The 23,063-nt window shown below is 48.9% G+C and overlaps 1 protein-coding gene across 4 annotated transcripts in view; it reads left to right on the top strand.

The window, feature by feature from the left end:
• The window catches only part of GRHL1 (grainyhead like transcription factor 1), a 64,868-nt gene that overhangs the window by 28,413 nt on the left and 13,392 nt on the right, over positions 1-23,063 (top strand). For 2 of the 4 annotated variants that reach the window (XM_018055671.1, XM_018055670.1), the window contains exons 9-15: positions 4,465-4,623; positions 8,745-8,832; positions 10,068-10,207; positions 11,274-11,311; positions 14,270-14,361; positions 14,677-14,762; positions 18,391-18,455. In XM_018055671.1, the coding sequence (XP_017911160.1) occupies positions 4,465-4,623; positions 8,745-8,832; positions 10,068-10,207; positions 11,274-11,311; positions 14,270-14,361; positions 14,677-14,762; positions 18,391-18,455 (668 nt within the window). The remainder of the gene's footprint in view (positions 1-4,464; positions 4,624-8,744; positions 8,833-10,067; positions 10,208-11,273; positions 11,312-14,269; positions 14,362-14,676; positions 14,763-18,390; positions 18,456-23,063) is intronic. The other 2 variants (XM_018055672.1, XM_018055673.1) reach the window with 1 other exon arrangement.

Here is a 23,063-nt window from a genome sequence, read left to right as displayed (position 1 = left end):
TTCAGCCTACTCTCAGATTTGAGATATAAGACTCTTTAAAGTGTGTGTGTATCTGTGTGTGTCTGTGTGCATGCACACATACTTGTGTTTTATAGAGGAGGATGGATGCGTAATAGTTCTTCTTTCTCTTTCCCACCTTCTTTAGCGGATATTGGAGTTTTTCTGTAATCTCATTATAGAAAGTATTTCTCTACACAGTGAGAATGGTCTGAACATTCTGTCTTATCCAGACGTGGGTAACTTGGCCTGTTGTCCAAGGTCAAGTCAAGGCCAAGCCGCCAGGTAGAACCAGCCCCTGGGGTTGACGCGGCTGAGGATCAGAACACCCCCGTCTTGTTGCTGCCCCAGGACCCAGGGCAGAGCTCTGTCTTGTGTCGTATGTTTGCTGTCTCTCTATCAAAAAGTGTGTCACCTTCCTAAATAAAGATTCCCGGACACCACGCTTCTCCTTCATGACTTGGTAGAGTCCCCTCGGCAAGCCTGGGCTATGTTGATAGGGAGGCGGGGGTCCACGGGAGAGGTCACACTGGTGAGACATCCCCAGCGCCTGTCTTCTCAGAAGGCCACTTGTGTGCAAAGTGGAAATGCTGAGTCACAAAAAGGGCCTGACACTTCCTCACTGTTCCCACGTTGTGGTGATGTGAAGATCAGTTACATCCCAGCGGCTTGGAGACTGCCCCTCAGGCCCTGGCCATCCAGCGGCCTATTCTCAAGGCACCACCACCCTTCTCTGCTCACGTGTTGTTTGTGGCGGCGGCTTTAGCATCATCACTGCAGAGCTGGGTGGTTGCATTTGGCCCATGAAGGTGAAAACTCTTTATCAGACACAGCGGAAAAAGTTAGCCCACTCCTGGTTTAGATGAATGCTTGAGAACTCCCTCGTGTATCTCGGTTGTGTTTATTCACTCCTCTCTCTACATTTTCTTTCTCTTGTTAAAAACCTACGTGCTGAGCATGTGCTGTGTCCCAGCCCCAGGAACAGAAAGGCTGGCCTCTGTCCTCCTTGGGGACGACACCAGCAGTCAGCCTGACACCCCCATCCAGACACACAGCTCATCCCCACTCATCAGCTCCTGTGAAAACCAAATGTCACACGAGGAATAAACTTAAGTACAGTCTGACAGACCCCCTTCTCTGGTCTGTTTATCTTCTAAGCTAGGAATTCTTGAGGATTTGCATGACCTTGTTGAATAGTAAGGTTGAGCAGATGCTTTAATCTTTATCTTTCCATTGATTAAAAGAACATTATTATTTGATAGGACTGTATCTCTGTAAAAAATTTTTTTAATATAAATATGCCTGATGGGATAAATATAAACACATGTAAGCACATCTGAACTTCTTAAAGAAAGGAAATCATACATTGGAACTTGTTTTACTAACTTCAGAGTTTTGGAGCCAAAGGAGCTCTTTTATGGCTCAAAGTGTGTAAGCTCATAAACAGTTACTTACTTGACAGCAGTGGTTTTCTCTTGGCCAACCACGAGAATGACCAGAGAGGACCTGAAACTGTCCTCAAGCCCAAAACCCACCCCGGGCCGCTGGGAGCAGGAACAGCAGGGGCGGCCGGTACAGGCTGACGGCCTGGACTTCCAGGCAAGTCAGGGTGTCCAGTGCTCACACTTCCAGGCAGGCTGATGTTCTGGCCACACTTTGAGAACCACTGTTGCACAAGATTCTTAATTTTATACAAGTAGTTAGTATGATTGCTTCAAGTGGCAACCTTACATGGTACTCTTTTAAGAGTGTGATATGTAAAAGTTGATTAACATATTACACAAAATTGTTACTAGACTTACAGGGTAGGAATGTAGGGTTCATCATCTTTCAGTATAAATTCCAACCTGGCTCTGCAGTTAAAAGTCAGCTAGGGGTGGTCTCAACAACCCTGTGCTTGGCCAGTGGACCCTGGCCCATGTCACAGCACAGTTAGTGACAGGGCTGGGACCAAAACTGGATGCTTCGATTTTCAGACCAAAGCCTTTCCTGCTGACCACATCACTGCTTGCTAGGACGTCTGTACTGCATCTTGCCCCCTTGTCAGCCTTTGGTTGAGGCTTAGACACGGCATGCATGTCCCCCTCAGGGCCAGCGTGTCCCCCTCAGGGCTGGCTGTCCCTGGGACTGTCCGGCGTGTTCCCGTGCCGCCCTCGTCTTTCTCCTGTGGGCCTTTAGCCCACTGACTCTGAACTTCGTGTTCCTGGACCAAACACTGCACATGCTGTTCACCTTTTACTGGTATGTCTGCTTGTCTGCAGAGACAAGGTGGCATTTTTTAATGCTGAATTAGGGATGCTGTCCACTCTCTCTGATCCCATGTAGAAAACTGCCAGGTTTGGAAAGAGTTGGTGTTGAAAGATTGAAGAACGTATACAAGAAAGTGATCACAAGGGGTCGTGGACGGCAGGGAGAGCGGTGTCTCTCTGAAGGCTCCGTGTTTATACTGACCCTGGGATTTGGCGCCTGCTTACTTCTGCTCTGAATAGAAACTTGATGCTGGGAAGCCAGGGGAGGTTAGGTTTTAGGTTGGATTACCGTGAAATCCTCTTGTAAAGGGAATATCACTTTGGGGCAAAGACTTCCTGGAATTGTAGAGGGTAAAGTGTAGTTTTCCCAGGCAGCTGTTTTTGAGTTAGGAATTGAGCCTTGCGGCCTAGAGTGGTAAGAGAAGAGCTTAGATTTTCTACCAAGTTGTAAAATAGAAAATGTGACCGTTCAGTTACTGTATGCGTTCTGTAATTGCATGAACTGTTGTCTTTCTGTCTGCGATTCTGTTTGTCCTTCTTTCATCTATTCCATAGACTCACTTTTTAAGTTGGACTTGTAGATTGTACATGAAATGTTTTTTAAGAAAACGTATATGAAAAGGTATAAAATCAAAGCCTTGAGTTTCTGTAGATCTGAAATTCACATGTGCTACTTTGCCTGTGTATCTAGATGTATGTATTTAAAAAATTAGAGCAATTTGCTCATATGCTGAAAATTAGGTAAACGGAAAGAAAAAATGATAGGCAAGGTAAGGCAGTACTAGATCAGAAACTGTGCCAAGTATTAAGAAAGATGCCAACAGCTCTTGGAACTCTGCTCCATGTTCTGTGGCAGACTGGATGGGAAGGGGCTTGAGGGAGAGTGGATACGTGTATACCTGTGGCTGAGTCCCTTCGTTCTTCACCTGAAATTGTCGCAACATTGTTAATCAGCTAGACCCCAACACAAAATGAAAAGTTTTTATTAAAAAAAGTGCCAAATGGAGAAAATGGACCTAGGCTACTGAGTATTTACCATGTAGTTTGGGGCTTCCCTAATAGCTCAGTTGGTCAAGAATCTGCCTCCAATATGGGATACCCCAGTTCAATTCCTAGGTCGGGAAGATCCCCTGAAGGGAAAGGCTACCCACTGCAGTATTCTGGCCTGGAGAATTCCATGGACTGTATGGCCCATGGGGTCGCAGAGTCGGACACGACTGAGCGACTTGCACTCACTCACTAACAGTGCACCAGTGTAGGAGGCCTGTGGCCATAATCCAGAATAAGGGTCTGGGGCCTTCAAATATGCCAGGCTGTTTTAAAAACTGTAGTTCCAGTAATACCCACCATGTGGTGCTTATGCATCAGAAATAAATTCTAAAACGACAGCACTGACTGGGAACTCAAACAGCTGTGGACCGGGCATGCTGCTGCTGCTAAGTCGCTTCAGTCGTGTCCAACTCTGTGCGACCCCATAGACGGCAGCCAACCAGGCTTCTCCGTCCCTGGGATTCTCAAGGCAAGAACGCTGGAGTAGGTTGCCATTGCCTTCTCCAATGCATGATAGTGAAAAGTGAAAGTGAAGTCGCTCAGTTGTGTCCGACTCTTTGCGACCCCATGGACTGCAGCCTACCAGGCTCCTCCATCCATGGGATTTTCCAGGCATGAGGAGGTTAAAATCCAGACTCACAGATACGGGGAGGCGGGTGGGGGGCCCTGAGCATGTTCATGCTTGTGTACAGGATTAACCTGAGTCTCTGTAACAGCCTTCAGTGCCACTTCAGCCGTGTGACTCACTGAGTTCATAAACTCCAGGATGTTGGAAAATAGGTTTTACAGGTTATCCTAGGAGATGGTAGAGACACAAATGCAGGCAGAATCCCCAAAGAGTTTGCAGCAGGCTCTCAAAAAGCTGCAAAGAGCACCTGTGCCCCTTGAAACTTTTAAAGATGACGTCAAGAAAGACAACCGGCCTCATCCACCTTCCTATTAGGAGGAGAATTGACAGGGATCAGAGCTGTCATTCCTGTGACCAAAAGTGATTTTAAATTAACCCCTTATTACTTCTTAAAAAAAAAAATCTTCTTTTGAATGAGAAGACAAGCTCTCGTTTCAAGCATTATCTGAATCATTTCCATGGTGTTAGTATTTTTACCAGCTGTGCAAGGGGTTACTGTCGGTGCCTGTTGCTTACAGAATCTTTTTCTTCCGTTTGCAGGTTTTCATCTCCGTGAACTGCTTGAGCACAGACTTCTCTTCTCAGAAGGGTGTGAAGGGGTTACCTCTGAACATCCAGATTGACACCTACAGTTATAACAACCGCAGCAACAAGCCTGTGCATCGGGCATACTGCCAGATAAAGGTCTTCTGTGACAAGGTAAGGCCATCGGCTGGATGTAGACACTTAGAATCTACCCTTCCTCATAGGAAAAGACCAGGGCCTTTCTTATACTTAAGTCCAGTAAGGATGTACTTTGAACTGTGGTATTGGAGAAGTGGTGATGCTTTTGAATTGTGGTGTTGGAGAAGACTCTTGAGAGTCCCTTGGATTGCAAGGAGATCCAACCAGTCCATCCTAAAGGAAATCAGTCCTGAATATTCATTGGAAGGATTGATGCTGATGCTGAAACTCCAATCCTTTGGCCAGCTGATGGGAAGAACTGACTCACTGGAAAAGACCCTGAAGCTGGAAACGATTGAAGGCAGGAGGAGAAGGAGACAACAGAAGATGAGATGGTTGGATGGCATCACCAACTTGATGGACATGAGTTTGAGCAAGCTCCGGGAGTTAGTGATGGGTAGGGAAGCCTGGCGTGCTGCAATCCATGGGGTTGCAAAGAGTCGGACACTACTGAGCAACTAATAGAACTGAAGCATATATTGCTGATCACATAATATAGCTGATCTTAAATTAGCAGTTCATGTTTTAGCCATGCAAAATCACATAATTCAGGAGAGAAAACCAATCTCCTTTTGACTGAAAAACCAGAAGCGTTGATAAGCACGTTCTGTCGGGCATGCCTGACAGGGTGGGACACAGGGACACTGCGCCCAGTCCTGGGTGGGCCCTCAGCTCGCAGGGACCTGTGGGCAGTGGCCTGGAGTTTGAGCTCTTCCTGAGCTCTGTGTCCGAGGACTCCCAGTCTGCGTCGTCACTGGCACAGCTCCCTCCAGGCTCTTTGGCAGGTTGTCCGGCAGCTCGCTAAGGCAGGGGAAGGTGAGCTTCAGATTCTTGCTGACAGCAGCAGGTGGATGGGAAGCGAGAGCACGGACCCACATGATGTCAGTGTCATTCCTTTTCTCTGCTGTGACTCCTTGTTTTCTGGAGAAGAGATGGGCACTTTTGCCAGGTGCAACGCTCAGCTGGATTAAATCCAGAAAGAGGCTGGCAGGCCCTGGTGCCATGGGGATTGGAGACAGTGGTGTCCTCCAGAATGGGGCAGAACTGTCCACTGAACTAAGATTGAAGATGACTCTGACTTTCCTCACTCAGAAATACCGGGTTGTATTTTTTTTTCTTGCTAGTCTCCTCTTTTCATCCTGTTTGAACCTCTGTGTTATGAAGATTTTTTTAGAAGGTGCTAAGAACCCGGAAGGGAATTTGCCATCAGAGGCCTGGTGTCCTGACTTGTGCTTTGGGTGCACGGAGCACTGTGTCGGCTCCAGGGCCTGAGCCTGAGACCTTCCAGGTCCAAAGGGCAGGTCCAGTGATGTTTATCGAGTACCTGTCATGTGCCTCGTCATGTTGTATCAGTTGTATTAGTCTTCTGTTGTTGCTGTTGACAAATGACCACAAACTTAGTGGCTCGAAATGACACGCATCTGTCATCTTCCAGTTCTGTAGGTCAGGGAGTCTGACCCAAGTCTTACTGGGCAAAAGTCAAGGTGGCAGAAGCCTGATTCTGTCTGGAGTCTCTCATGGAGAACCCGTTCCCCTGCCTTTCTGCTGTCTAGGGCTGCCCACAACCTTGGCTCGTGGCCGTGCCCGCCTTGAGAGCCATCCTGCCCCCTCCTCCTCCGGCTCTTCCGCTGTGTGGACACTTGTGACTCTGCCTGTCTTGCAGTCAGCCCAGCCTCCTCCTCTTGCTGTGGAAGCGACGGAGGCCCAGGCTCTGGGCATCAGACATGGGCATCTCTTAGGGCCCTCAATCCTCCTCCGTTCCCCCCGCCTGCCCTCCACTTTCTCACATGCTGCATCTTAACCAGTGGTAAGTCACATCTGCTCTGGAGCAGAGGTCTCTGACCCCGACTCAGATTTCCTTCGTTCATGCCACATTCTTCTTAGAGCCAAAAGAAAAACAATTGTTATGTCCATGTCCTTTTTCTAAAAATTCTAGGGAGAGGTTAAAGTTTTATCCATTTAATTAAAAATTTTTTTTTCACATGTGCTCACATCTTTCCCTGTGCCTTGTCCACACTGCTGCAGTCCCACCTATGTAGCTTTCATCTCTGGAAGATCAGTTTGGATCTATTTTATGTCTTCCAAGACTCTGCTTACCATGTTCAGTTTTTCCCACAGGCTCTTTGAGCACATGGACTGTGGCTTCAGTAGCTTAGCCATGGATTCCCGTGTCAGTTCTGGGTTGTTGCAGTGGTTCCATCCTCCTCCTCACTTGGGGTTTCCTGGCTCCTGGGATCTTACAGGACACCAAAGGTTGTGACCTTGACCTTGCTGGCTGTCGGGTGTGCCTGTCAGCCATGAGTCTTCCTGAGCTTTGTCCTGAGATCTGGCAAACCTCCTTGGAAACAGTTGCATCTTCCAGGTCTTCTGTTGGATCTTCCAGGTCTGCTAGGCGGGTCTGGGGGCTTCCCTGGTGGCCCACTGGTAAAGAACCCTCCTGCTAATGCAGGAGATGCAGGTTCTCGATCCCTGGGTCGGGAAGATCCCCCTGGAGAAGGAAATGGCAACCCACTCCAGTATCCTTGCCTGGGAAATCCCACAGACAAGGGAGCCTGGCAGGCTACCGTCCATGGGGTTGCAAAGACTTTGATATGGAGTTATTTTTAGACCATCAGAAGGAACTGAGCAAGACACAGACCAACCCCAGACGGTAACGGCGAGGAGCCTGATGACCTTCGCCTGTTCTTCTCTGTCAGGGACGTAGTGTTTGTATCAGCGTCACGTAGCAGTGGTGATGGGCAAGTGGTTTGTGTGTATTGCTACATTAGTGATGTATCGATAAACGTAGAAGGTGGTTTTTCATTCTATGTTTTAAAATGTTGTTTTATTGTATAATCATGCCAAATCAACTGGATGATTTTTATTGCCACTGTTTGCTATCAGGGAATGTATTTACTGAAGAATAAATAACCAGTTCTTTAATAGAAAAAAGTGCTACTCACTCAGTCGTGTCTGACTCTGCAACCCCATGGATTGTTGCTTGCTTGGCTCCTCTGTCTGTGGGATTCTCCAGGCAAAAATCACCGGAGTGGATTGCCACTCCCTTCTCTAGGGGATCTTCCCGACCCAGGGATTGAACCCAGATCTCCTGCATTGCAGGCAGATTCTCTACCGTGGAGCTACCAGGGAATGTGAATAACTTTGTAAACAAATCTGCACCATCTAGAAATAAATGCAAGTAGGTCAAGCAAAATAGCTAACGAATAATTTTGTCTCCGTTTTGCCTACTTGCTCAATTTCAGGTTGCGTTTGTTCCTAGTGTCCTCGTGGGGCCACCTGTGCAGCACTGCTGTTCTCTGTGTAGCTCTGTGTACCATGTGTGTATTTCCTCTTCGTAGGCCTGGGAGTAAAGCTTTCCTTTTAAGTGACTGCAGATTTCTAGCTAAATATTTGCTCTTGTGAGTCATAGTTGGTTGGATCTATCACTTAGTCAATGCCAAGACCTTGGACAGAATCAGTTTTCAGTAACCACATTGGCCGTGAAGTGAAGTGAAGTGAAGTCACTTAGTCATGTCCGACTCTTTGCGACCCCGTGGACTGTAGCCTGCCAGGCTCCTCTGTCCATGGGATTCTCCAGGCAAGAATACTGGAGTGGGTTGCCATTTCCTTCTCCAGTGGATCTTCCCAACCCAGGGATTGAACCCAGGTCTCCCGCATTATAAGCAGATGTTTTTACCATCTGAGCCACATTGGCTGTACAGGACAGTATACTCAAAGTGGGATCAGCTTGTATTTTTTTCTCTCATTTTCTTGTTATTAGACGACAAGAAAAGTCACTTGTGTCTTTGAAGCCAGTGTGCGGTACCTTAGCTGATTTTCTTGGCTTCCATTTGACCTGGCCTCATCCATTGTTGACGGGAATTCTGCCCTCTTAGTTTTCTAAACAAGGGTTTTCCTGTGATTTTTTTTTCTAGTTTAAAAATAGTTTTAAGAAAGGGCTTTTTTAGAGGAAACTGCCATAATAAGCTCCACAAGTATAATAAGCAGTGCAGTTCATCTCCAAAGAGGAGGTATTTTCCCACCGAAGGTCAGGATAAGAGCTAAGCATTTTAAGAGGGCCAGTGAACAGAGCCATGTCTTGTCTTCTCTCCACCCAGGGAGCTGAACGGAAGATCAGAGATGAAGAACGAAAACAAAGCAAAAGAAAAGGCAAGTGCACTGACCCCAGCTCCCAGTTGAGCGCCCGTAAGTAGAAGTGTTTCTTCTGCCAAGCGTTTTAGACCTTTTTGTTCCAACAGTAACTCAAGTTTGTAAACAGAAGCTAGCGTAGTGGTTATTTTCTTCTTATTGCTGAGAAGTGATAGCTTTGCTGCCTTCAACCAGGAAGCAAGGACCGACGAGGGCTTGAACTAAGTCGTGCTCAGGGAACTCCAGGAAGGAGTCCTGAGTTTTTCCAGAGTTCAGACGATTTTGGCCCTCAGTTCTGGCTCCCGTTCCTGACAAATAACACACGTTCCACTCGAATAGCTGATAATGAGATTGGAACTGGCCTGGATTTTTAAGCGTAATAGTAACACCCTTTGGAATTCAGGTTGTCTTAATTTGAAATAGTGTGGTGTTCTTCTGTCAGATATTCTTAACACTTGCAGAATCTATAGGGCTTCTGTTTGGACGTTGCACCGGGAAAGCTTTTTTTTTTTCTTTTTCCTTTTTAATATGGCCAGCATTCATATTCACAGAATCCCGTAGCTCTCAGCTAAAAGGAAGGAAAAAAGCACACACTCTGCACAGCTGGAGCTCGGACAGCTGCAACTGCTTTCTGCATGGCTGGCGCCCAGCAGATGTGGCCTGAGCATGCCCGTCCGGGCTCTGCCGCTGGCCTCACAGTGCAGCTCAGGAGATGTCCCTTCACAGAGCCACTCAGCAGCTTGGAAAGCTCATCTCTAAGCACCTCAGGGCCGGAGGCTGGTGGACGGTGGAGTCTGTAATTTAGTAAATAAAGAGTTAGACAGTCACGTTGTCTCTCCGCCTCCCTGGCGTTCGGTTCTGAAGATGAAAGTCTGGAGTTGAGGTGCCGGTTCTGAAGTCAAGAGTACACCACTGTCAGAACAGATTACCTAATGAGGAGACCCAGGGTGAAACCGCCTCTAAATTATGTTTATACAATCGTTAAGTTTTAGCCTTTCAGGCAGAAGTATCACATACTTTGTCTCTGTTCTGGATCTTTCTCTGTGTGTGTGTGTGTCTTTGTGTTTAAACATGGCTTTTTCTCTCCTGCCTTTGGTAAGATGTGGGACTGATTTTAGTGCAAATACAAACACATTAAGTGTAATTTTTCGCAGTTCAGGCAGCATGACCTGTATCTGCTGTTCTGCTATAATTTAAGTTTCTTAAACAAGAAAGATGCTCTGTAGCCTGCCGGCAGTCTGGGGATAGAAGCTGCTGACTGTGGTGTCCTCGTGTTATTTATTTTTTTTCAGTTTCCGACGTCAAAGTGCCGCTTCTTCCCTCTCACAAACGCATGGACATCACGGTTTTCAAGCCCTTCATTGATCTCGACACCCAGCCTGTCCTTTTCATCCCCGACGTGCACTTTGCCAGTCTTCAGCGGGGTGCTCACGTAGGTAACCCGGATCCCAGGGTGGCTGCTAGGAGGCGACAGGTCACAGAAGGAGAGTCTTTGGCAAACAGAAGCCAGAGCTTGGTGAGGTCTGCCCAGGGTTAGGGATCAGCTCTTTGGAGTGTCTGGTTCGGGCAACGTATTGTTCTCACGGTCAGGTGTGTGTAAGCATCATTGCCGTGGAACCACAGCCCCGGACCTGCTGACTTAATTCTGTATGGATGTTATCTGTTGGTGTCTTCAGCTCTTTGAAAGGCACTGGAATAATAACATGTGAAGTTGAGTCTGTGATCTTGTGAATTTCACTTCCATGGGTCTGGACCGGAGGGAAAAGCCAGAGGAATACCAGGAGTGGGAGCCTTAATAGGATGTCTGAGCGCTCTCCTCGCAGTTTCAGTTAGGGGACCATCACTGGCACGTGTTTGGTCGCGTCTCGGCCACTAATCTGAAATTTATCAAAGCTGCAGTCACGCTCTACTTGGAGCAGAAGCTCAGTGGAGGTTGGACTTGGGTGGAGTGGAGCATGCCCTCCACCTGAGTTCAGGTAGATGCCCCAGAGACATATGCCAGGAGCTTTGTACACAGATTCCGACAGACGATGTGTTTGCAGAGTTCTTCAGGAAAGGCACTGCCAGGGTGTCCAGTTTCTCATGGGTCTAGGGTGAGCAGGGCTCACTAATCGTTTGCTGTAAAGGGCCCAAGAATAAACATTTTAGGCTTTTGGGGGGTTGAAGGCTCTCTGTTGTGACTTGCGTCTACTGTTGTGGGGCCAAAATCACCATAAACACTGTGCCAGGAATGGGCGTGGCTGTGCACCAGTAAATACTGTATTTACATAAATGGGCATCAGGCCAGACTTGGTTCATGGGGTGTAGTTTGCCAGCTCCTGAACTGGAGGAGTTCAAGACATCTTTAAGAATCTGGTCATTGAATAATAAGGCTAACGGATTTTGTGTGAGATTGGTTACATTCCAAATTTCTTTCGTTTTAGGAATAATTTGTTTAAGGTCTGAAATATTTTAGCATATGCTTGAAAAACAATCTTTTTTTTTTCCCTTGGTCTTAGGTCCTTCCCATTGCCTCAGAAGAGTTGGAGGGTGAAGGGTAAGGTTTATGTTTTGTTTTACTAAATTCTTTTTATTTTGAAACATTCTCAAACCTCTAGAATAATTACAGTACAGAGAACTCCCTTTTTCCTGAGCCGCTGGAGAGTAAGTTGCTGGCGGTGACCCAACACCCCTGCGTCCTTGGTTGTTGTTGTTCAGTTGCTCAGTTGTGTCTGACTCTTTGTGACCCCATGGACTGCAGCATGCCAGGCCGCCCTGTCCATCACCAGCTCCCGGAGCTTGCTCAAACTCATGTGCATTGAGTCAGTGATGCCATCCAACCATCTCATCCGCTGTCGTCCCCTTCTCCTCCTGCCTTCAATCTTTTCCCAGCATCAGGGTCTTTTCCAGTGAGTCAGTTCTTTGAATCCGGTGGCCAAAGTGTTGGAGCTTCAGCTTCAGCATCAGTCCTTCCAATGAACATTCAGGACTGATTTCCTTTAGGATGGACTGGTTGGATCTCCTTGCAGTCCAAGGGACTCTCAAGAGTCTTCTCCAACACCACAGTTCAAAAGCATCAATTCTTCGGCACTCAGCTCTCCTTATAGTCCAACTCTCATATCCATACATGACTACTGGAAAAACCATAGCTTTAACTAGACAGACCTTTATAGGCAAAGTGATGTCTCTGCTTTTTAATACTCTGTCTAGGTTTGTATGTTTCCACAAATGAGGATGTTCCCCTGCATAACACAGTCAGAATGTTGACATCAAGGCCTTAGCACAGTACTAGCCAGTCCAGGCTTTGCTGTTGTTCCAAAAATATCCTTTATGGCAAAAAAGAGTCCCTTTCAGACTCACACAGAGTCTTTAGTTGTCCTGGCTCCTGAATCTCCTTCCATCGCTAACAGCCTTCACCTCTCCTTGGCTTTCCTGAGCTACTGCTTCTGCAGGTCACACTCCCGCCGTTTTGTAGGCTGTCCCTCTGTCTGGGTCTGTCCGTGGTTTCCTCTCAGGGTAGATGATGCATCTGGGCAGGACTGGCACAGACGAGGCCCTGCTCTCAGCGTGTCCTGTCAGGGACACATGTTTTCAGGGCACTCCTGCTGGCGATGTTCGCTCTGGTCACTTGATTCAGACAGGCTCTGCCAGGCTTCTCTGCTGTACAGTGAAACTCTTTCTCCTCTTGTAGGTGTTTTGAGGGGGGGTGCTTTGTAAACATCTCACTCCTTGTCAAGCTTTTAATTTCTCATTTGCATTACATCAGCATGGGCTTGTGGTTTCCCATTGTATTCAATACGCTGTGATTCGGTCATCGTCGTTTACTCTGCTCACGTGGTCCCAGGGCCAGCGGGGTCCCTCTCGCTTGCTCCTGGATCACTTCGGCTCGACCCTCCTGCCCTCACTGCTCTAGCACTTCCTCACCTTCAGGCATGGCGTCTACCAGGCACTTGTTTTTCTGCTCTACTCTGGCCCAGAATCAGCCTCTGCTCTAAGAAACCCAGGTTCCTTGTGGAGATCGAGCTTTGGAAAACCGGAGGAGCTTCACAGCCGGTTGCTGTGATGGTGTCGATGCCCCCTGCTCCCAGGGGCACCCTTCTCAGCCTCGCCAGCAGTGCTTCCGCCCAGCGCTCCACCTGCCCAGCGCTCCACCAGGCGAGGGTCTGGTCACCTTCTGTGAGCCATCCCAGCTCCCCACGCCCACCCAAATGGGCCACGGGCCTCGCGGAAGACAGGCTCTCCGCAGCCTCTCTAACTCGTGTTCTCAGACCTGAATCCTGCAAGTACTTTCATTGGAGAGCTCTTCTGTGCTGGAAGCTGAGACACAGCATTTTAAGCTCCAGCTGCTATTCTTAAAGTGATGGTTCTGCTTAGAAGCTCGCACTTACTTCATTTTCAGTTTTGTTTTTTTTTTTTTTACTATTTTCTTGCTTACTCACTAAGCCTCACAACAGTGAGCTCACTGTGACTTGTGCCTTTGATAGCCAGTCCCACCGGTCTCTTCACTTCTTTTTTCATGAAAGTCACTCAGTCGTGTCCGACTCTTTGCGACTCCGTGGACTGGGGTTCATGCAATTCTCCAAACCAGAATATTGGAATGGGTGGCCTTTCCCTTCTCCAGGAGATCTTCCCAACCTAGGAATCGAACCCAGGTCTCCCACATTGCGGGTGGATTCTTTACCAGCTGAGCCACCAGGGAAGCCCAAGAAAACCGGAGTGGGTAGCCTATCCCTGCTCCAGGGGATCTTCCTAACCCAGGAATCGAACCGGGGTCTCCTGTATCGCAGGCGGATTCTTTACCAACTGAGCTATCAGGGAAGCCCTTCTTTCTTCATGTGCACCTGGAAATGTTTCCCCTCCCTTTGTATTTCCACCGACACTGCCGTATTTTGGGGGTTTGATGCTGTGATTGTCTCCAGAGTCGTCCCATTCGTCTTCTGCTCGTAGATCCTGGTGTCCGCTCCTATCTGCCACACCCCGATTGTAGCCTTCTTGACTCTCAGAATGACCCCCTGATCACTGCAACATAAAAGTCTAAACTTCCTGAGAGCTGAGTGATCGAGGTTTTCTGGATTAGATTCATCTTCCTCCAGGACTTTCTGTCTCAGCCAGCCAGGCTGAGTGTTTTCCCGCTCACACATCGTCCCTCTTTTGACGCGCTGTCTCCTCTGTTACCAGCTTCACGCGCATCTCACATCCCACCTCCTTCATAAGTTTTTTTTTTTCCTGAAGAGAAACCCCATTCCCAAGAGGGCAGCTGGAGCTGTGTGAGAGCAACAGGGGTGTCCGGCAGGCTCCTGAGTGTGGTCCCCCTCTGCTATTCGGTCACACGAGCCCGGGTCAGTCAGCTTCTTCCCTTGAGCCCCAGATTTTCATCCACAAAATAAAGGCTGGCCCATTTTAAAACGAAGGACATTTTAAATGTAAAATCCAGTGATAACACCTGGAAACTCCTTTTGTTTCTGCAAGTGATTGAAAGTGAGGTCACTAATTGCACACCTTGGATCGTCTGCAGGTCCAGCTTGAAGAGGGGGCCGTACAGCTCGGAAGATGACTTTGTGATCCCGCCTCCTGCTAAGCTGACCCGGGTAGAAGAACCAAAGAGAGGTGTGTTGGTTTACGGTTCGTAGTGGGATTTTCCAGTGGGAAGTGAGCTCTGAATCCAGCCAAAGCATGAATTCCTCAAGCAGACCTCATCAGTGTTGACTTCCCTTGAGTGTTCCTCCATCAGAGCAGCTCCTCCTGGCTTGAGCCGGGACTTCCAGCAGAGTTAAAAAGAAGCTGAAAGCTGTGTTCCTTGAGACAGATTTTATATTGGTTCATGTTTGCCATCCATTTTTCCCAATACCCGCAATCCGTTTTCTTGTTTTGCTCCTATCAATGAATTACACTTTTCCCTCCTTCTTCCCCACTGGGGATCAGTGCTGCTCTACGTGCGGAAGGAGTCAGAAGAAGTCTTCGATGCCCTGATGCTCAAGACTCCATCCTTGAAAGGCCTGATGGAAGCTGTAAGTAGTAGGAGCTTCATAATCCTCTTACTTGCACAGAATTCGATCAGAACAAATTTTACCAGCCTGTCCAGGTTCCTCGGTGGTGCTAAAGCCTTTCCTAAGTCCCAGCACCTTGTCTGTGGCCGAGGCACGTGCCACGTTTCACCCCGACCCCCACACCCCCAGCTTAGTCTTCAGCAGTTGCAAGGTTGTACCTACCTCACATCACTGTGCCCAGCACACCCATTGGTAGATAGTAATCACCCACCAGCATCTAGTCCACTGAACTGAGTGGATTTGTAATGACCCTTGGAATGGTTTAACTTTCCTGTGCTTGGTTAAAGAGAGACTGCCACTTAACAGACTACTTAGAAGCCAACAAAAGATTATTTCTATCAAAATCTTAAAAACTTCCACACATAAAACAGTGGCTCCTTCATCGGCCTTTGAAACTCCTGATCTTGGGGAATGACTGAATTTGTGTCCAGACATTACCCGAAGCCTATTTGTGAAAAGGCAGAGTTGTGACCAGAGGTGACCACAGCCAGGTGATTTAAAGTGAAGTCACGAGTTGCACACTTCTGATCACCTGCATGTCCAGCTTGAGAAGGGGCCCATACAACTTCCATGGCTCGGAGATCCTTCTGCCGCAGCATCTCAGCAAATGGCCCAAGAGCACACTGACCCCAGCCTGCCCTTGGGGACATCATAGAGACACGAGAAGGGTGCCAGGCTGATCCCTGTTTTGGCTTTGCCCCAGAGTGAAATTCAAGGGGTCAGCACTGTGTCTCGATATGTATCCACCTCGGGCCCCTGTAAATCATCGGAATCTTTGAGCTCAAAGTGAGTCCATACCTCAGCTGGAAGCAGGTTTCCCCTGACTACTGCCGAATGTTGAATTCATTTAACAAATATTTGTGAAGGGCCTACTTTGTGCCAGGCACTGTTCTTGGCACTGGAGATACAGGAGTACATGACCCAGTGCTGAATGGAGTTCACATTCTGGTTAGGAAGATGGCTACAGTGAAATCGGCAGAGGCCACTGTGTAATTTTCCAGGTAGCACTGATGGATGCAGGGAGAAATATCAGTAACCTCAAATATGCAGATGACAACACCCTTATGGCCGAAAGCGAAGAACTAAAGAGACTCTTGATGAAAGTGAAAGAGGAGAGTGAAAAAGTTGGCTTAAAGCTCAGCATTCAGAAAACGAAGATCATGGCATCTGGTCCCATCACTTCAGGGCAGATAGATGGGGAAACAGTGGAAACAGTGAGAGACTTTATTTTTTGAGGCTCCAAAATCACTGCAGATGGTGACTGCAGCCATGAAATTAAAAGACACTTACTCCTTGGAAGAAAAGTTATGACCAACCTAAACAGCATATTAAAAAGCAGAGACATTACTTTGCCAACAAAGGTCCGTCTAGTCAAGGCTATGGTTTTTCCAGTGGTCATGAATGGATGTGAGAGTTGGACTATAAAGAAAGCTGAGCAGCAAAGAATTGGTGCTTTTGAACTGTGGTGTTGGAGAAGACTCTTGAGAGTCCCTTGGACTGCAAGGAGACCTAACCAGTCCATCCTAAAGGAAATCAGTCCTGAATATTCATTGGAAGGACTGATGCTGAAGCTGAAACTGCAGTACTTTGACCACCTGATGCAAAGAACAGACTCATTTGAAAAGACCCTGAAGCTGGGAAAGATTGCAGGAGGAGAAGGGGACGACAGAGGATGAGATGGTTGGGTGGCATCACCGACTAGACGGGCATGAGTCTGAGTAAGTTTCAGGAGTTGGTGATGGACAGGGAAGCCTGGTATGCTGCAGACCATGGGGGTCGCAAAGAGTCGGACACGGCTGAGCGACTGGACTGAAAACTGATGGATTCTGCGGGGAGAACTGAGGCAGTGCAGGGGGTGGCAGCCAGGGGGCGCTGTCTCTCGGTCTCTAGGAAGCGGATGTCACCGCAGCTCCTCCCCTGCGCCTCAGCGAGAGGCGCCCAGCGCCACCTGTCGCCCTCTGCTCTGGGTCATTCGGCTTCCTGTGACTTCTCCCGGTTCCTCCGCTTCCTTGTCTCCTGATAGCCCCTCCTCACCTCTTGATGATGGAGAGAGAGGAGAGCGTGGAAAAGACTGGGACTCGCTGTGCAAATATAATTCATTCACAGCACTTGAGGAATTCATCCCAGCCTCCCATCTCCTGGGCTGGGGGTTTCATAAACACAGTGATAGTCCAGTGGTACAGAAAAGAGGTGAACGTGTATGATGCAGCTTGGATGTGGTTCGATGTGCACGATGTATCTTTGTTAGATTGAAAATGATCTGCAGGCGGGTCTTCTGAAGCCCCAATCTCAGGGCCGCCCAGAGGCGTGCTCTTCAGATCAAGGGTGGGCAGGGCGGTGACCCCTGGGTGGGAGCGGTCTGGATACCTCCTCAGGTACATTGTCTGACCTAGATTGAATCAGCCCCTGGTCCTTGGAGTAGCTGTCCCCTCCCTGTGCAGACAGCTCCACACCCAAGAGGAAACCTCCAGAGCTCACTGCACTGTGTGGACCCCGAACCCCTGGTTGAGAGGGAAGGTGGGCCAGGATTGGGGCCCTTGGCCACGCCTTAGCCAGAGCCCACTGCCCTCCGGAGAGGCTCCGCCCTAGCGAGGCACTGGCCTGGCTGTGGCCAGGGCCCTTGGATGTTCCTTCTGAGCTGGGGAATCAAACAGTTCCTTCCTTCCGGTGAGTCTGTATCCGAAATGAACTCCTGCTTTGGGCTGGACACACCTTAATCCCACGATAGCCGTGGGGTATGTGAGGTGAGGGTCTCTCTTTCCTGTTGAGAGGAGGCCAAGGTTTAGAACAGTCACCTGCCAGTGGAAACTGAGTCAGAACTGGCACCGTTTAGGCGTGTCTCACTCCAGAGTGAGGCCTTTGTGCACTGAGTGAAGTGCCTAGACAGGATGCTTGTCAACACTCATGGAGGCTGCGGCTCAGAGAGGGGCCCTTGTGGACGTCCGCATGCTCGGAGCTCACAGCTCAGAGAGGGGCCCACGTGGATGCCAACATGCATGGAGCCTGCAGTTCGGAGAGGGGCCCACGTGGATGCCAACCTGCATGGAGTGCTCAGCTCAGAGAGGGGCCCACGTGGATGCCAACATGCATGGAGTGCTCAGCTCAGAGAGGGGCCCACGTGGATGCCAACCTGCATGGAGCGCTCAGCTCAGAGAGGGGCCCACGTGGATGCCAACATGCATGGAGCGCTCAGCTCAGAGAGGTGGACCGAGGACTTTAGTTTTCTTGTTGCAGCAGCGTTCGCTAATCAGGCAGGACAAGTGCAGCACATGGATTTTGGGTGGAAAGAGTAGGTCTGTACTTCCTCTGTAAGCATAACACTGCTCTGTAAGGTATTAATTTCAAAACACCATGGCCATATAATAGAGTTGTGACATCTGTGACTTTGGGAAGCAACAGACCCCTGATTCCAGCTCTCTCCAAAGGCGGGTAGCCCCTCCACCCAGGATAGACAGGCCCTCATCTGTGTCTTTGTATGTGCAGTGTGAGAAACAGAAAGCCAAGTGTCTGTACCACTGTATGAAGGTATTTGTTTTGTCCAGTCATGAACACAGAACTTTGTAATATTATTTTTCTTTTGTTCCTTTAGATCTCTGAAAAATATGATGTTCCCCAAGAAAAGATTGGGAAAATCTTCAAGAAGTGTAAAAAAGGGTGAGTGCTGACTGGCAACCTTAGAGCCTCTGATGTCAGTGTCATAGAGCAGAGACTAGGAGTGATGTCAGGGTCATAGAGCAGCCCCTCTGAGTGATGTCAGGGTCATAGAGCAGAGACTAGGAGTGATGTCAGTGTTATAGAACAGCCCCTCTGAGTGATGTCAGGGTCATAGAACAGAGACTAGGAGTGATGTCTGTTATAGAACAGCCCCTCTGAGTGATGTCAGTGTTATAGAGCAGCCCCTCTGAGTGATGTCAGGGTCATAGAACAGAGACTAGGAGTGATGTCAGTGTCATAGAGCAGAGACTAGGAGTGATGTCAGGGTCATAGAACAGAGACTAGGAGTGATGTCAGGGTCATAGAGCAGCCCCTCTGAGTGATGTCAGTGTTATAGAGCAGCCCCTCTGAGTGATGTCAGGGTCATAGAGCAGAGACTAGGAGTGATGTCAGTGTTATAGAACAGCCCCTCTGAGTGATGTCAGGGTAATAGAACAGAGACTAGGAGTGATGTCAGTGTCATAGAGCAGAGACTAGGAGTGATGTCAGTGTCATAGAACAGAGACTAGGAGTGATGTCAGGGTCATAGAACAGAGACTAGGAGTGATGTCAGGGTATAGAGCAGCCCCTCTGAGTGATGTCAGTGTTATAGAGCAGCCCCTCTGAGTGATGTCAGGGTCATAGAGCAGCCCCTCTGAGTGATGTCAGGGTCATAGAACAGAGACTAGGAGTGATGTCAGTGTTATAGAACAGCCCCTCTGAGTGATGACAATGTCATAGAACAGCCCCTCTGAGTGATGTCAGTGTTATAGAGCAGCCCCTCTGAGTGATGTCAGTGTTATAGAACAGCCCCTCTGAGTGATGTCAGGGTCATAGAACAGAGACTAGGAGTGATGTCAGGGTCATAGAACAGAGACTAGGAGTGATGTCAGTGTCATAGAGCAGCCCCTCTGAGTGATGTCAGGGTCATAGAACAGCCCCTCTGAGTGATGTCAGGGTCATAAAACAGAGACTAGGAGTGATGTCAGTGTTATAGAACAGCCCCTCTGAGTGATGTCAATGTCATAGAACAGCCCCTCTGAGTGATGTCAGTGTTATAGAGCAGCCCCTCTGAGTGATGTCAGTGTTATAGAACAGCCCCTCTGAGTGATGTCAGGGTCATAGAACAGAGACTAGGAGTGATGTCAGGATCATAGAACAGAGACTAGGAGTGATGTCAGTGTTAGAGAACAGCCCCTCTGAGAGATGTCAATGTCATAGAACAGCCCCTCTCAGTGATGTCAGTGTTATAGAACAGCCCCTCTGAGTGAAGTCAGGGTCATAGAACAGCCCCTCTGAGTGATGTCAGGGTCATAGAACAGCCCCTCTGAGTGATGTCAGGGTCATAGAGCAGCCCCTCTGAGTGATGTCAGGGTCATAGAACAGAGACTAGGAGTGATGTCAGTGTTATAGAACAGCCCCTCTGAGTGATGTCAATGTCATAGAACAGCCCCTCTGAGTGATGTCACTGTTATAGAACAGCCCCTCTGAGTGATGTCACTGTTATAGAACAGCCTCTCTGAGTGATGTCAGATGGTCTATGAGTCTGCACCCTCTGAGTGATGTCAGTGTTATAGAGCAGCCCCTCTGAGTGATGTCAGTGTTATAGAACAGCCCCTCTGAGTGATGTCAGGGTCATAGAACAGCCTCTCTGAGTGATGTCAGGGTCATAGAGCAGCCCCTCTGAGTGATGTCAGGGTCATAGAACAGCCCCTCTGAGTGATGTCAGGGTCATAGAGCAGCCCCTCTGAGTGATGTCAGTGTTATAGAACAGCCCCTCTGAGTGATGTCAGGGTCATAGAACAGCCCCTCTGAGTGATGTCAGGGTCATAGAACAGCCCCTCTGAGTGATGTCAGGGTCATAGAGCAGCCCCTCTGAGTGATGTCAGTGTTATAGTCTGAGTGATGTCAGGGTCATAGAACAGCCCTCTGAGTGATGTCAGGGTCATAGAGCAGCCCGATAACAGCCCCTCTGAGTGATGTCAGATAGAACAGCCCCTCTGAGTGATGTCAGTATAGAGCAGCCCCTCTGATGTCACTGTTATAGAACAGCCCCTCTGAGTGATGTCAGTGTTATAGAACAGCCCCTCTGAGTGATGTCAGGGTCATAGAACAGCCCCTCTGAGTGATGTCAGGGTCATAGAACAGCCCCTCTGAGTGATGTCAGGGTCATAGAGCAGCCCCTCTGAGTGATGTCAGGGTCATAGAACAGCCCTCTGAGTGATGTCAGGGTCATAGAACAGCCCCTCTGAGTGATGTCCAGCCCCTCTGAGTGATGTCACTGTTATAGAACAGCCCCTCTGAGTGATGTCATCATAGAGCAGCCCCTCTGAGTGATGTCAGGTCATAGAACAGCCCCTCTGAGTGATGTCAGGGTCATATCTGAATGTCAGGGTCCAGCCCCTCTGAGTGATGTCAGTGTCATAGAACAGCCCCTCTGAGTGATGTCAGGGTCAGCCCCTCTGAGTGATGTCAGGGTCATAGAGCAGCCCCTCTGAGTGATGTCAGGGTCATAGAGCAGCCCCTCTGAGTGATGTCAGTGTCACAGAGCAGAGACTGGAGTGATGTCAGGGTCATAGAGCAGCCCCTCTGAGTGATGTCAGTTATGGAACAGCCACTCTGATGATGTCAGTGTTATAGAGCAGCCCCTCTGAGTGATGTCAGAGTCATAGAACAGCCCCTCTGAGTGATGTCAGGGTCATAGAAGAGCCCCTCTGAGTGATGTCAGGGTCATAGAGCAGAGACTAGGAGTGATGTCAGCGTCATAGAGCAGCCCCTCTGAGTGATGTCAGTCAGCCCCTCTGAGTGATGTCAGTGTTATAGAACAGCCCCTCTGAGTGATGTCAGGGTCATAGAGCAGCCCCTCTGAGTGATGTCACCCCCTCTGAGTGATGTCAGTGTTATAGAACAGCCCCTCTGAGTGATGTCAGTGTTTATAGAACAGCCCTCTGATGATGTCAGGGTCATAGACAGCCCCTCTGAGTGATGTCAGTGTCATAGAGCAGCCCCTCTGAGTGATGTCACTGTTATAGAGCAGCCCCTCTGAGTGATGTCAGGGTCATAGAGCAGAGACTAGGAGTGATGTCAGTGTTATAGAACAGCCCTCTGAGTGATGTCAGGGTCATAGAACAGAGACTAGGAGTGATGTCAGTGTCCAGAGAGTGAGTGAGGTCATCATAGAACAGAGACTAGGAGTGATGTCAGGGTCATCAGCCCCTCTGAGTGATGTCAGTGATGGAGTGATGTCAGGGTATAGAGCAGAGATGTCAGCTCTGTGTGTCAGGGTCATAGAGCAGCCCCTCTGAGTGATGTCAATAGAACAGCTCAGTGTTATAGAACAGCCCCTCTGAGTGATGTCAATGTCATAGAACAGCCCCTCTGAGTGATGTCAGTGTTATAGAACACCCCTTGAGTGATGTCAGTGTTATAGAACAGCCCCTCTGAGTGATGTCAGGTCATAGTTGATGTCAGGGTCATAGAACAGCTAGGAGTGATGTCAGTGTCATAGAGCAGCCCCTCTGAGTGATGTCAGGGTCATAGAGAAACAGCCCCTCTGAGTGATGTCAGGGTCATAGAGCAGCCCCTCTGAGTGATGTCAGGGTCATAGAACAGCCCTCTGAGTGATGTCAGTGTTATAGAACAGCCCTCTGAGTGATGTCAGTGTTATAGAGCAGCCCCTCTGAGTGATGTCAGGTCTGAGTGAGTCACAGTGATGTCAGCATAGAACCCCCTCTGAGTGATGTCAGGGTCATAGAGCAGCCCCTCTGAGTGATGTCAGTGTTATAGAACAGCCCCTCTGAGTGATGTCAGGGTCATAGAGCAGCCCCTCTGAGTGATGTCAGGGTCATAGAGGACTAGGAGTGATGTCTATAGAACAGCCCTCTGAGTGATGTCAATATAGAACAGCCCCTCTGAGTGATGTCAGTGTTATAGAACAGCCCCTGTCAGTGATAGAACAGCCCCTCTGAGTGATGTCAGGTCATAGAACAGAGCTGAGTGATGTGTCACCTAGGAGTGATGTCAGTGTCATAGAGCAGCCCCTCTGAGTGATGTCAGGGAGCCCTCTGAGTGATGTCAGGGTCATAGAGCAGCCCCTCTGAGTGATGTCAGGGTCATAGAGCAGCCCCTCTGAGTGATGTCAGTGTTATAGAACAGCCCCTCTGAGTGATGTCAGTGTTATAGAGCAGCCCCTCTGAGTGATGTCACTGTTATAGAACATGAGTGATGTCCAGCCCCTCTGAGTGATGTCAGGGTCATAGCCCCTCTGAGTGATGTCAGGGGCAGCCCTCTGAGTGCTGTCAGGGTCATAGAACAGCCCCTCTGAGTGATGTCAGGGTCATAGAGCAGCCCCTCTGAGTGATGTCAGGTCATAGAACAGCCCTCTGAGTGATGTCAGGGTCATAGCAGCCCCTCTGAGTGATGTCACATCTGAGTGATGTCTGGGTCATAGAACAGCCCCTCTGAGTGATGTCAGGTTATAGAGCAGCCCCTCTGGTGAGTGATGTCAGTGTATAGAACAGCCCTCTGAGTGATGTCACTGTTATAGAACAGCCCCTCTGAGTGATGTCA

Source organism: Capra hircus, chromosome 11 (genome assembly GCF_001704415.2).
Source record: "Capra hircus breed San Clemente chromosome 11, ASM170441v1, whole genome shotgun sequence".
NCBI lineage: Eukaryota > Metazoa > Chordata > Mammalia > Artiodactyla > Bovidae > Capra > Capra hircus.
The sequence above is the reverse complement of the archived record's forward strand: the minus strand, read 5'-3'. Positions and strand labels throughout refer to the sequence as shown.